The 15,339-nt window shown below is 37.6% G+C and overlaps 1 protein-coding gene across 1 annotated transcript; it reads right to left on the bottom strand.

Moving 5' to 3' along the window:
• Nucleotides 1-1,771: 1,771 nt before the first annotated feature.
• On the bottom strand, nucleotides 1,772-15,130 carry LOC143907036 (uncharacterized). The gene is made up of 12 exons (XM_077423528.1): nucleotides 14,732-15,130; nucleotides 11,964-11,986; nucleotides 11,618-11,691; nucleotides 10,642-11,011; nucleotides 9,820-10,283; nucleotides 9,422-9,696; nucleotides 8,882-9,066; nucleotides 8,546-8,668; nucleotides 8,325-8,384; nucleotides 8,107-8,232; nucleotides 3,010-5,992; nucleotides 1,772-1,972 (listed from the first exon to the last, which is right to left on the bottom strand). Exons 1-11 carry the CDS (start codon nucleotides 14,752-14,754, stop codon nucleotides 3,228-3,230), a joined length of 4,488 nt encoding a protein of 1,495 aa, XP_077279654.1. The 5' UTR covers nucleotides 14,755-15,130; the 3' UTR covers nucleotides 1,772-1,972; nucleotides 3,010-3,227.
• Nucleotides 15,131-15,339: the final 209 nt, after the last annotated feature.

Raw genomic sequence — 15,339 nt, 5'->3', positions numbered from 1 at the left:
CGCGAATGGACTATTATATATCGACCATGGAAGTGAGAGGACGATCGGATCGAGTGCTCGACCAACGTTTCGTCGCGATTTATTCAACGCCCGGACGTGATTGCCTCTCGAAGGAATTCATTTGAATGGATTTGAGAATTTGGCCGCCGCTTACGCGTTTCGGGAACGCGGAACATACGCGAATCGTCGGATTATCGTGGGAGTTAATGTGACGGAATCGTGCGTGATTTCGCGGTGATGCGTGCGATGTGTCGTCGACCGTTTAATCGCGTTTGCATCTCGCGGAATTTTGCGTGCTCGAACTGTGCGGACTGCGCCGCGCCGCAAGTATGGTCGCAAGCGTGTGCCTCTCTCTCTCTCTCTCTCTCTCTCTCTCTCTCTCTCTCTCTCTCTCTCTCTCTCTTCGGTTGTTGGCTCGACTCGCGTTGTATCCGCGCGGCACGGCGCGGCGTCGCGTCGCGTCGGCACGAAGTTGGCTGCGTTCCGAGCGGAGAAAGCAGCTCGGTAAATTGTCGGATTTAAATAATGTAAGTGCGCGTCGATCGTCGGTCGTTTCGTCCCGGGAGTGTCGTCTAATAAATTAAGTATCGCGATCGTACGTGTTACGACGGTTACTTATTCGCTCTCGATCGCGGAATATCGGGCAGTGATTCTGTGAGTCTGCTGTGCGACGGAAGGAGCAGGAGACGGCCTAACCCCGTCCTGAGAGAAGGAGGAGGCCTGGCAGAGAGACATCGGGCACCGGCGGAGCAACCTTGGGGTGAGTATTTTTCTTAAAATTAATTTAGTTATTTCTCATTTATTCGAGCCGTTTTATCTCGATAAATTGAAAATAATTTGAGAAGGAGAAACCGTTCTAAAATTTTATAAAAGTTTATTCTCGTAAAAGTTTTCCCCGAAAAATAGAGAATTATATTAGTAAATCTAATTAAAAGACGACGCAGACGCGCGCAAAAATTATTTTTTGAAACGTCCATCATTTTGAGCGCCTGCTTTAATTTGAATCTTTCGTTCTTGTGTTACAGAATCGTCGTAGCCCCGTGGCCGAATAACTCCGCCCGTTGCGCATCGGTCGGTGAGTGACGATCAATTTTGTATATAATGGTAACAAATCTGTGATTATTACGTTGCATATATTTATGCATTATTTCCGTCTAATAGTAAAGATAAATACGATTTGTCACAGATTAAAATACATTATATTATAATATAATGTGTACGTTTGGTCATATTGCGATAAATAATTAGATAGTTATTTATTGGCGTTATCAATGTTATAAATAATTTATTTTACATCTTGGATAAGTAATACAGTGATGGATTCAGGTAACAAGATTAACAATACATATATGTATACACAACGTTTACACATATACTTTTAAATTGTGATTAATGTTTTTAAAAAGAGTGTTATTACAATTTCTATAACGATCCATTCATCTTTAAACAAACGTGTCTGTGCTCGCATAATATAATATATATTATATATAATTGCAACGCGTGTGTGTAGACAACATGCAGCCGGTCTCTTAATAAGACTGTTCGAGTACTTTTTTCTTAGGAAATTGATTTAAAAATCTTGAAAATTTTAATGCTTATTATAGTTACGTGAAATTTTAAAAGCGAATTTAAATTAATTACTTACAGAATATTACACAGAATACAAATATTCAATATCATTATATAATAACGATTAAAAACAAAATTCAATATTTTCACATTGTTGGAAAAATTATATGGGGCGAAGTCCCATTCAACGCGCAAGCGTTAGATACTAAAATCTAAATAATTTATAAGCGATTTACAGCCCACTTTGAAGACAACCTTTGATTAATTTTTCGTCGGTGGATCGGCAAGCGGCGACGTAAGTACTATGGATTATTGTAAACAAAATAGAAAAAAAGCGCACTAAATAATCCGACTCTGTCTAAGCAGAATTTCATCAATCCTCAGTAATCAGTTGTATCGGGACCTGAAAAAAATAACGAATTATATTTCTCAAGGAGCAATCTTTATATCGTCTACAGTCTACGTACAAAAAAAACAAAATTCAAAAAGTATATACATATATTGTAGATCATGTATACTTTGTTTAAGTAAAATTTAGGTATTGTGTGTGTTGTATGCGTTTGGAATTGTGTGTGTGAGTGCATGAACGAACGAGTGTGCGAGTGTACATATGCTTATATGTATACATATAATATATACATATAAATATGTTTATATGTATATGTTGTGTGTATACGCAATATATACATATATACACATATATGTTTCGGCTATATCAATCTTTCGCTACTCCTTTCTCTTATAATTTTTTTATTTTGTACATTTATATAAAATTTAATATTAAACAACCATAAAATAAGTTATCGTACTTGATATACGTGAACTTTATCAAACTGTCAAATAATTTCTTCCGTGACGTTGTTTATTCGTTTCTCGAATTTTTTGGAACTTCAATTTTGTGTTTCTTAATCAGTATTAGTCACAAACGTGCATAAAGCAATCAAGCGTTGGTATCTAAATAATTAAGGCCTTTTGCGAAATGTAAAAAAAAGGAGAGAGAGGGAGAGAGAGAGAACGAAAGAGGGAATAGATTTTACATGCGTCTATAATTGAATTATTGATAAGTACAGAAAAAAAAAGAAAATAACAGTCAAATCTCCGTATTCTTAACACTTTTTGCGTCCCCTCCCGTCCCCTCTCCGCCTACAACTTTACATTTATCAGGTAAACGTGTGACCATACGCATGGCAGCTAGTGTGAAATCCGCGATTGAAAAATGAAAGATATTACGCGTGTCCATCTGTCAATAACTATTTTAATTCTGCGCGTGTAAGAATGGATTTAAAAAGAAGTATTAAAAATAGGACGATTGTTCGATCGCGATATGTTACAAATATAGAGGTTCAACTGTAAATGGCAAAAAAAAACGAAAAAAAGGAAAGTGGGAAGTATGGAGAAGAAATCAAGAATGATACACGAATATATGGAAACGATATGTACCGATAGAAAAAAAATCACGTAGCCCGTGGAGCGCCTTGGGCACACTCAGCCCTGTCTTGTGAAGAGAATCGAGAAAAAAATATGTCCCGTGGATCGATTGGAGAGCGGTTGTTCGCAGCGGCAAAATGGCCCCCGTTCTACCCTAAGGCCGTCAGCAATAGTCGGTTTAGCGTTCGCACAAGGATGTCGGGAATAGGAGGAGATCACCGACGGAATCGTTAGTTCTTGTCGATTTGCCGTGCCAGCAAGGCTTGCGGCACGCTTTTCGTACTCTTGATTCTCGGGCACAGTACGTTCACCTTGTAGGTCCATAGGGGCGTCTTACTGTTGAGGATCTTGAAAGCTAAAGAGGGTGTAGCATCGCGCTCGTGTAGATTAGGCAACTTCGCGTTCTTCCAGGACAGAAAATACGACGTGTCTTTCGAGGGGATCTGTTCCGAATGATGAAGCTTAACGTCCGGTAAGCTCGCGGCATTTCCGCTCGTCGCCGCGTCGTGAAACTTTCGACAAGACCGCTCGTGAATAGGCGAATATTCGGGGGACGTTAAACCGCTGGAATAGTTGGAGCAATAACTGTCGTCGTAGTTGAACGCGTTCGTCTTAAGCGGCAAGCTGAGACACTCCTTTCTGGAACCAGGATCTGTGCTGGTTATAGAATCGGATAAATTGGAGTCGTCGTTCAGAAGCCGAAAGAGTCGCGAGTGCGTTTGCGTTCGTTGATACTTCTTTTGCTTTTTCGAAGTGGCACATTCCGAATCTGTGTCGATCTCGCGACACTCCGCGTCGATCTCAGATATCATCCGGCTTATATCGGAGGTAACTCCACTATCCTCGTCATCGGTGTCTTCGCGAGAGTCTTGGACACTCGGCAAGTATTTCGCGTCTGTCCGATAGAGTTCCGGGTCGACACATCGATCGTCATTGTTATCCGCAATTACGCAACAGTTCTTCCGACTTGTTTGATTTGTATCGACGACGGGAACTTGGAGCGTCTCGAAATTTCGCGTCCAAGAACGTTCGGACGTGACGAGTTTCGACTCGGCGGTCGTTTCGCTGACATCGATGTTGTCGGATTCCGCTTGGATACAATTTCCATCGTTTACTAATGTATCTCGCGTAGCAGTTACCGATTCGGAATCGGTGATACGGTCACCGGTATTCTTCGACGCCGATTTCTTAAAGTTTATTCCACGAGATCCCGTGGTTTTTGTAACTGGAAATCCCGTCTCTGTGTCCCGTTCTTCGCAGTTAGTTTCGCTAACATTCGTCGGATCTTTCTTGAAAGTGAAGTCCACTTGCGGTACCGCGGTATCAATACTCGCCTTATCTCTTGTGCTCGCAGTTGCGCGCGTTTCATCCGACGTGTGTCTCTTCACGGTGAAATCCACGCTAGTGTCGTTGCCAATATGGTAATTGACGCAAACGTCGTCGTTATTATCATTTTTCACGGAATATCCGCCGCAGGATCTTTCTGCCTTTATTTCGCTATTACCAACTGTCACGGTAGTGATATCCTCATTGTCTTCAGACACGGAAAACTTGAATTTCAGGGGTAAACTCACGCTGACCATCGTAGCTTCGGCGTCGTCAGGCGGATCGTCGATCATCTCGAGAGAAGTTTCATTTCGTCCATCGATTTTCTTTTTACTTTCGCTATGAAGACTCTCAGAACTCGATCGTTCCACGTCCTCGTAAATTATACTCAACTGATGAGGAACGATGTTGTCCGTTACCGGGTTCTTTTGATCGCGCTGTTCCGTATTCGATACGCTGTTGCCTGTAGAATTCGTCTTACTGGAACAAGAGTCGAGATTACCTTGATCATCGGTGTGATCCTGCTCGTTGCATCCCTGCGTCGCGAGATCTTGTTTCAACGTTACGCAAGAATTTCGATCGTTCGAATAATCGATATGATTCTTCTTAGGAAGTATCTTGTCGTTACTATTCTCGGAATCGTTTTGCGAATGTCCGCATGAATTATCAACATTAGTCGAGCATTCCGAATGAGCAGTGGGGTCAGTACTATTCTTATCGGAAGAAATAGCGCGCGGATTTCTCTTCGGTTTCTCGTAAGTGTTTAAATCCATAGAATAACCCTCGTATGAATCCGAATCACTATTCGATAATGTATTATTGGACATGGTATCGTTACAATATTTCCGGCAAGAATCCGAAAAGTGCTCGTTATCGGAGATAGAATCGCTGGAGTCGCTCGAATCATTGGAATCGCTGCAATCGCTGCTGGAATCGCTGGAATCGCTAGTGTCTACATATGTGTAATTAGGCACGTTAATATGCAGGCCAAATGTCTTCTTAGATTTTTCGATGTTATTAGAGATTATAGTTTCGTTGGGTTTGTCCGATGAGCCGTCTTTCTCGTCAACTATGTTCATCGCCGTCATAAGATAATTTCTGTCACTGTTGTAGCTCTCGCAGACATTTTTGGGATTGTACCCCTCATTCGACTGTTCATCCAAGTGATTAATCTCGTCGGGCAAGGTGTTTCCCGATTCATTGACCGAGCCGTTTTGCACAAAATATCTATCGTCCTGAGCGGGAGACAAATGGATAGTGTTACAGCGATTGTAGTTGTAGTTATTTGTATCGACGTCCGATTGAGCATGGTGACCCGGTTGAGGGCAAATCACGGCAACGTAACCGTATTGGTTTGAGGAATTTTCTCGGTCTACAGCTCTTATCCGTGCCACGTCGGCAAAGTTCTCGTCATAAACCGGATAAAAAAATTCATATCCAACGCACGCGTTTTCGTCTGGATATCGTAGGTGAGGAAAGGAGCGTTCGTTCGCTTCGTTCGCGGGCTTTTTGGATGGAGCATTATAGGTCACGGGATAATAGCCCCACCAACCTTCGGAATGCGACCAGAAGGGAACGGGTCGAGGAGAGAAGAATGCATCTTGCTGATTGCCCGGCAAGTTATTCTCTGTTCGACAGGTGTAATCTGCTTGACGATTTTCTTGTGTGGCTACAACAAACAGCACAATCCATTCAGAAGAAAGTTAAATTCTTTACACACAGAGCGTGAGACAGAGCCGTGCGTGTCGTCATTTTTTTCTGCCTGAATTCCCTTCTCTTAATCGTATATTACGTATTGCATTGATTTACGAACGACTTAAATAAAAATTTGCCTAGATCGAAAAAAATACGTCTAATTTTATCCGCGCTTTCAATTATATTTTGTTTTTCCCTTTTCCTTTATACATATATGCCTAGTCGACTTTACTTCGGTAAAATTGGTATATTAATACGGAATAAAGCAAAATTATTTAGCTAAGTAAATGAGAAAATTTAATTATCCTGTGTTCAAAGGAAAACATTAAATATCAATGACTTGGTTAAGTGTTGTAGCGAATCAACGCGACAAATTTCGCCAATATTTAGTTAATTGTAATCATACTTGAGAAAGGATAAATGTTTGAAGATAAATAAAAAAGCTTTATTTCAATATTTTCAACAAATTAGTGTATATGTAAAGTAGATTGAAGCTAATAATTGTTATATTAGAGAAAAGTTTTTTTCTTTTATATGTCTTTATAATAAAAAACGACAGCTTCATAAAAAAGTGACATTGTCAAAAGAATAATGCCACCAATAATCCCTTAATGATTTCATAATCTTCGTTGAGTTATTTCGACAGGTATCTTTCATTTTTTACAATTAACAGTTGAATAAAACTGTATCAGATTACCATCACATCTCTAGATCGGTTTATCACATCTGTTTATTACAATAACGTCACATATTAGATCTGTAACTTTTAACGATATGATTAAACAAACTCATTTGTTTGACTTGTCAACATACAACTGTAGTTACAATTCGATTGTCAGTGCGAATCTGGGCCGGGGTTGTGCGTGCGATAAGTCCATAGTACAAATGATTATATCGTAATTGCAATTTCTAAAACCGATCTTTACTGACAAATACGTTGCATAAAATACAATAATAGATAAAAAAATATAAGATATTGTAAATAAATATTAATTTTGTATATAAATTTTTATATCTTAATTCTCTCTCTCTCTCTCTCTGTCTCTCTCTTTTTCTCTGACCGTAAAGGACTAGTACCATAAGGATTTATCCAATATTTTTGCTAAAATTATACACGCGTTCATAGATACTCAATTTGATAAATAATGAATTGAACAATACAAGACTTGTTCAGTAGCTTTTACATTCACCTAAACTTTCGCTCTTAGGATTTTTTTATGAAGCAAAAACCAATTTAATTTTATATCTATATAATCAACCGATCCTACTATCAATAAATTCTTAATTATTAAGGCCGATAACTTTTGATTGGTGTTTTTAGAAAAAATTATTTCAAGTAAAAGTTGCTTAGTTTCTGACGTTTATAATTCTTTTTAAAATAGATATTATTTGAAATTATTAATATATTGCTCCCCCTCTCTTCCCAAGAAAGTTTTCAGAAATCAATTGTAGTACATTTAAAAGATCTTCGAGTTGCCATCATATTTATCACATTATTTTTATTTAGCAGTTTCTCAGATATTAATTTGTGTAATACTTTGCTTAGTCTGCTGTGTGTGTGTGTGTGTGTGTGTGTGTGTGTGTGTGTGTGTGTGTGCGTGCATGTGTGTATGCGTGCGTGCGTGCGTACGTGCGTGCGTGCGTGCGTAGATGTATGTGTACATATATAAATATATTTATCAGTACCCAAGAGAATTTTATCATTCCTGTGAACACAGGATTGGGAAATTTGAGCAATGTGACGTATGTTATGTCAATAAAGTAGTAATTAGAATATAAAGCGCTTATTATGATATATTAATGTACACAGATAAATAAGCTTCTACAATTAATTTATGAACAAAGAATGTGTATGTCAAAGATAAATTATTATTAATTTGTATAATATATGTTAAATATCACGTAAAAAGGTTATAAAATAACGTAAATACTTTTAGAAAACTGCATGGAACTTTGGACCTCATCTTGTATGAATAAAAGTGCAAAAGAAACTATTTGAGGAATATCCATAATTTTTCAAAAATATTTTATAAACAAAGATAACTTTGTAGAAGATAAATGTTTCAATTTAGCATATTTACTATTTACCATCGTTTTCCGATGCTGTCATCGCTTGTAATATCCTGAAGGATCGAGAAGGAATTGCACTACCCGTGTATTTCTTCGGTTCTGGTACTTGTTGTTCACTAGGTGGCAAGTTTGCCTGTATCTCTTCTGTAGAATTATCGCAAGCCAAATTTATTATATTTCAATTATTGTTATCGAGTTGAGAAAAACTTGCAAAACTTGTTTTTACGCGTACTTACCGAACGACTTAGAATTTCTATTTTGCCTCTTATTCGCAACGTTTTGTACATTATGTGGCGCTGTAACATATAAAATGCTCCTATTGTTTATGTTTGCTATATCTAATCTTTATTATTTAGGCATCACAGGTTTGATTGATTTAAGAAACAAGATTGGTGAAATTCAGCATAAAAGTAAAATTTTTTAACAAAAATATATCCTGCTTGTAAAACAATCTTACCAGCGCAAACTGAGTTATCATTCGCTTCTGTCATATTTTGTAAAAAACGGAAAGCTCGTGAAGGTATTGCCGCACCACGATATCTCGGATCTTTTTCTTGATGGAGATAAGTCTCATGATCGACTGTAAAATACAATATAAATATTTTTAAGCGATGATTTAATTTGAAAAGTTAAATAAATTATCTCTCGAAAAATACTTAACTTTATTGATATATAGTTAGCATTATATTATTTAACGAAAATATTTCCATGTACGTTACGTATATCGATATATCGTTAAATACGGATATAACAAAAAATCAAAATAATGAACGGATAAATAATATTATTCTACCTTGTTCTTTAAATTTACTCATGAGTAGCTTTTCATCTTCGCTTAATTCCATTTTTCGTATTTGTTCTGAACCAACATCATTGAATTCATCCGTGTCCGTAATTTTTTGAAGGACACGAAATGATCGCGATTGAATCGGGCCAGGCTCTTGTTGTTGATTAATATCGGGACTCCGCTGTTGCACCCTGTCCCAAGAATTACACTTGTAATTAATAATCAAAACAAAATTGCAAACGTTACAAATACATGAGCGACAAATTCGTTAAAAGTTTTTTAAAAAACGTGACTTATTTGAAATTATTTTTTAGATAAATATAAACTTTAAGGTACTCATCCTCAGCTATGTGGATATTCTTGTTAACGGATAAAGGAATAAGTTAGGATTGAGACAGATTAATAATTTTAATTTAAAGATATGCGTTGGTTAAAACTAGTGCCGCGCGATATACTTGATAAAATAGGCTCGATTGTGCATATGTCAAGTTCATCATATAGTATATCGAGAAGTACATATTTATTCTTCTTTAATAATCAACTTACACTCTTGCTGCTATATTTGGTGGCATCGTTCTCTTCTCGCTACCTTCCACTACAAGGGGGATAATATAAGTTGTTCCAACCGGTTGTTCTGGCCGAGATGTGGCATAAATCTGAGGCTGTTTTTGATTCTGCGGATAATTCTGCGCCTGATTCTCCACTGTATGTTGCGCGGGCACTTGACCCCATCGTTGCTGATGATGCACAGTTGGAGGTTGTTTAAACTGATGATGACCAGATTCACGCTTCGCATCAAACACCGATGGTCTATCATCGATCTAAAGAATATCGTAGCGTTAAAAAAAATAATGGATATATTTTAGAAAAGTAAATGTATTTTAGAAAGAGAGAGAGAGAGATGGTAGGCATACGCAAGAAATTAACTTTATCCTCCAACTTACTCGGATGGGTACAACGCGTTCGTGTTGCGATTGCGAATTAGTTTGGGGTGACATTACAGGTTCGGCATTCCGCCTCTGCTGCTGCGGCTGTTGAGGTAACTGTTGCGGTCTCGTTCGTTGATGCTGCGGAATCGAATATTGCTTTTGCTCTTGCTTTTGTTTCGGTTGCGAACATTGCGGTTGAGACAATTGCTGAACTTGAACGTAAACCGGAGAAACTACGTCCTCTGAAAGATCGTTGCCAACCGTTTTATTGCCATTCGTGCGTTTAGCCCATTCGGGCAATTCTTCTTGGGGCTTGTTTTTATTTTGCAGCCAAGGTGTAGGAGCTTTAGCTAAAGTAACTTGGGTCGGGGTGCTCGGACTTTCAGGAGTGCTCGATTGACTCGACGTGACTGCGACTGGCACTACTTTCGTATCCACTTTCATAATGTTCCTTGCTGGTTCCGCTTGCTTGTCTACAGCTATAGGAGAACCATTTAAATACTTCTTACTTTCATTATAATTTTATTAAATATGTATAGAGTGGTTCCATGAAATAGCGATTGGTATAGAAAATTCTAATAGAAGAAACAATATCATAATAGATTTCGAATTATAAACTGATCAAAATTGTCATTATACATTTGCATGATATGTGTAATGAATAATATTGTAGGTATAATATTTTGTTTTTTACCTGAATGCGCATATATTACGCTGCATCACCGATCATTTATAACTCAAATCTGATCGTGACTTTGACTGATCTTTGTTTTAAAATTTTTGATACAATCATTTTCAGTGAAAGAAATTGGAGAAAAGACATAAATGAATATTTACCGTTCGACAATGTTCTATTGACTGAAGGTGATTGTGACATCCTGTTGGGAGGCTGAGGTGGCACATTGCAAGGAAAAACAGGTACCGCGACCTGAGGCACCGAGAGATTTGCTGCGGGAGAAACTGCGGGTGATTGCTTTGGTTGCTCGACAGCAGATTTTGGTGGTCCCTCTATACCTTCGTCATTAGCATTCTTCGCCACTCTTCTCGCCATTCGTGGACTGCGAATCTGCGAGAGATCTAATTTGCCACCCATACCCGGGGTATAAGTGAAGGGTTTCTTATCCTTCGTTAGCATGGCATTCTGGATGGCTGCTGGCGGCTCATAAACATCGTTGCTAACCACTTGCGGCCTCTTTAATGTTGCATTCTGTATGTGTTCCGAATCGAACAGTGTCATCGGATAAGTTATTAGCTAATAGTTAGGCAATATAACTAAATTTTTACTGTTACCAAATACATTACGTCAACAACAAATCTGAATTCAAATATCAACATATTTACATAATTTCAATTTTAGACATACAAGCCTAAGGCCCAGTTCCACACAAACGTCAGTTAACTTTTAACTTTAAGTTACAAGTTAACCGACGTTTGTGAAACTGGACCTAAGTTTGAGGGAAGATTCTATTGAAATTATTTATATAATTTGCAATCTTTTTTCACGTATATAGAATTTGGAATTTTTGTGATCATTTCGATGATATAGAACTACGTTAGTGTTTAGATTTAATTTCAACTTTTGGCTTGATTTCGCTTGATAATTATTGCTTTTCACGTTCGCGTTTTAGCAATGAGCTGTCGAGTGCTTCTTATCTCTTCTAAACAACTTGATTTTAACTATAAATATAATAAAAATAAAAAAAAGCTATTTGAATAAATACTTTGGTAATATTCAGGGATTTCAATAGTACAAATTTCAATATTATAATATATTTGTTCTGCAACAATTATATATTTAATAATTTTATTTTACTTGGGCAGTGTTTATCCTCATAGCCGGTAATTGACCAGGCACGGGAGGTGGAGGAGGTGGCGGTGGAGGTGGCCCTGAAATCATGCTACAGATTAGGGATAGTACCCACACAATATGATTAAAGAAGCGATGTAATTAATTGACTTTGCTTTAGTGTAAACTTACAATTAGTAAATGTAACTTTACTAATGCTTAACGTGTCAATAGTTAATTTTATTATTTTTTACCATTGTATTTGCTACGTATTTGCTATTATCTATCATTTGTGCGGATATAGCATTTTCAATTCTGATATAAAGAATATATTTATTTCTTTCTATCATACAAAGAAGACATGTGTACATACCTGCGACCATGACATTCGGATTTCTGCAAATAAAAATTAAACAACTTATTATATAATTTGAATAAAATATAAGTTACGTAATGTGTTTTTTTAGCTAAAGATATAATGGAGAGTCCACTTTAGCATAAAGTTTACTTCTGAATGGACAGACATATCAAATGTATCATAAAATAGCCTCTTCGAATCAATACCTTTATTACATAAACCCATTTTCCGAATTATTTCGTATAATTTTAATACATTTCTTTTACAAAATGAAATATACAGTGCGTGATAATATTTATTTTTACACGTAACAACCTGTAATTTTACTACAATTTAAACATATTAATCGACACATTTAGGCTAAAACCTGCTTCCTGTGCAATATAGAATGCAGCACTATAAAATACATTCAGATAAAATGAAAATCGTTTTCTCGTGATGTTTTTTTTTTCTCATATTTGGAAGGAATAATTAATCCACTCTTATTCATTCGCATGAGACAGTGCTATCTTATCACTGGAATGCAACTACTTGAAAGATGAATCATCTTGTGTGTATTCATGCTTTGCGCACGTACGTACATTCAGGTTTCGTATATACGTACAAATTTAATATATAATTTAACATGATTTATACAAATTGTAGTAATTAATTGCGATTGAATTTTCAAACAATTGAATTTGAGAGTTTACAAACAAATCTTTAATTACTTCATAAAATCATAAATTTGCATGATAATAGCAAGATTTGCCGGCGCTTTTGTTTCCTATGTGTGAAACCGCCGCGATAATTAATTTGACGAAATTGATGAAAAAATATTTGATTAGTCATTCATGTTTCTTCTGTCGATCGAAAACTACGTGCAATTCGACGAAAGCTGATTAAAATGGCTTTTAGGATAATACGGTCAGACATACCTTTAAAAGGATTAAACAACATAGACCGCACTGAGAAATCGTAGTGCGATCAGAAAGTATCTTACAGTTGTGTAAATGTAGGTCGTTATACACCATCGACAACATTACTGTTGAAGAATTAAGAGAAAAAGTTACAAAAAAAATTTCAAAATTATGTATATTTATCGGAAAGACGTTATATATATTGCCAGTCAGGTCGATTTAAATTACTTTAATTGTTATTCTATATACTGGCGAAAGAAATTTATTATTCTGTTTAATAATAGAATTTTAGAGTCGAATACTAATACTGTGTCGGAGCGCGGGCGTTTTTATCTTGGCACGACCATTACGACACGTGACTCGCGATTTCAGCAGATTCAGAGATGCTTCGTTGAAAAAGGTAGTGCTTCTCGTGGAAAATTTGCCAGCTTCTTCTACGTTACTTTGGCATAAATATACTACTCGCGATATGCTGTATACCGGCCTTATACTTTTATCAGAAAAGTATCGCTGACACTAATATGATTACTATTATAGAAATAAATGTTTTTTTTTTTAATTTTCTATTTTAACCACCGTGAGAGGTTTATGGAATCTCAGTAATTTACTGCTTTAATAAATTAAACATTTTTTTGTGGATTATCGCTTCTTACAATTAGTAAAAAATTTTTTAAAGACTGATTTGCCTGAAATAATTCTTTTATTCTCTTCCGCGGCATGTTGTCACAAACTGTGCAAAGTTTGCTTGGAGCGTAAGTTTCTCGGAAAAGTTTCGGTCATGGCGAATCAAATCGGTCATGCCGATGGCGGCCACACCGTAACGCTCGGAACCCAGCCAATGAGCCGCAGCAAGTAGAAGTGTATTTAGGTAGATACACGAACGAGAGTAATTTTAGCACTGGCGGACTTGCGCAGTGGAGCCTCGCATATTAAAACGCTTACAATCATTTTATTTTTAGGATTTCTAACACCGCGGTAAATGTGTGATCGTCTCACAATCGACGTATCGAGTAAAGAGACTTTTCGAAATTCACTAAAGGGTATAACAAAGACGAAAAATTCGGGCTTTAAAAACGTTAGCTGCACAAGAATTAAAATACTATTGTCAAATACTATGTAACGTAAGAAAGTATTATCGTGAGTACCTATAGCCCGATCTAAGCGATTTTCTTTACCCGAGAAAAGAGATATCTCTTTGCCTGAAATGTGCGCCGAAAGCGCGCGCGAAGCATTTTTCTGACTGGGCGCAAAAATGCGCCGACTCGCGAAAAAGCTGCGCTTCAAATCAAATCTTTTCGTCGAACGAGCATCACTCGTTTCTTCACGGTGAAATAAGAGTGTCCTCCTTGGAACACGACACGGCAAGGCCGATCTGGCCTTGCGACGCTCGATTCAATACAGACGATCGAAAAACGAGTTCCATCTCTTCTGCTTCCACGAGGTCTGTCTCTCTTTCAATTTTGTGTGTATGTGTGTGTGCGTGTTTTGAGATAAAATATAAACACTATATAAAATAATTTTTGACTTTTAATGTAACTAAGATTTTAATCATAATTCGAATAGTTATAGTATCAGATTGAGGATAATTCAATTCGGTGCTGGGGAATAAGCTCGAACTTAATACTAATTGTAAGACCAGCTAAATTTTAAGTACTCCGCTGTTCCGACAATTTTTTTCTTTTTTTTTTTTTTAGTTTTTCTTACGTAGCGAGCACTCCCATTGTTCCTCCTTCTTTCTTCTCCAACGTGTACTCATCTCCTTGTTGGAATAAGTTTTTATTTCTAGCGATTTTAAAAGTACAAGAAGGCGATGTCAGGCCGCTCGAGAAGTCGCGCGCGTTTCAACGACGGATTCGCAATTCGGAATAAATGATAAAATCTTACCCGACGAGTGTCGAAGAGTTCATATCCAGAATAATTTCGTAATTCACTGACTGTCGATTCCGTACGCTGGCTTATGCCGCTGCTCACTAGTCGAGGGAGAAAAAGGAAGAGAGAGAAAGAGAGAGAGAGAGAGAGAGAGAGAGAGAGAGAGAGAGAGAAACCGGTTCTCTAAACTACTTTTGGGATTCCAAAAGTTGGAGGAGAAGGCGGATATTAAAAGGTATATACGAGCAGCAACGATGCCGACACTAGCGCGCGCCCGCAGCTACTACAGACCGTCGCTTCGATTCGCTTGGTGCTCAGACCTCGTCGTGACTTTACAGACTGGCACGCAAGAGCTGACGATGTGACTCCACGGTCTTACATCTTTACCGATTTGATCGCCGCATTGCGTTGCTCTCGCGCGCTGGTCCACCGCGCGCCGACCGACCGTCTTTCGCCGCTCGCCGGCCGTCCGCCGCTGCTCGCCAAAATAGCTCGTGTCTATTTTAAGATCGCAATATATACGAGACAACGTATTTCCTATTATTCGCGATACCGTCAGTCAGGTATGCTGAATAATCTTCTCAATCCACTTGTCATTGATCCACAAAAAGATCATCATATAT

Source organism: Temnothorax americanus, unplaced genomic scaffold (assembly GCF_048541705.1).
Source record: "Temnothorax americanus isolate GAGA-0224 unplaced genomic scaffold, ASM4854170v1 Scaffold8, whole genome shotgun sequence".
NCBI lineage: Eukaryota > Metazoa > Arthropoda > Insecta > Hymenoptera > Formicidae > Temnothorax > Temnothorax americanus.
The sequence above is the reverse complement of the archived record's forward strand: the minus strand, read 5'-3'. Positions and strand labels throughout refer to the sequence as shown.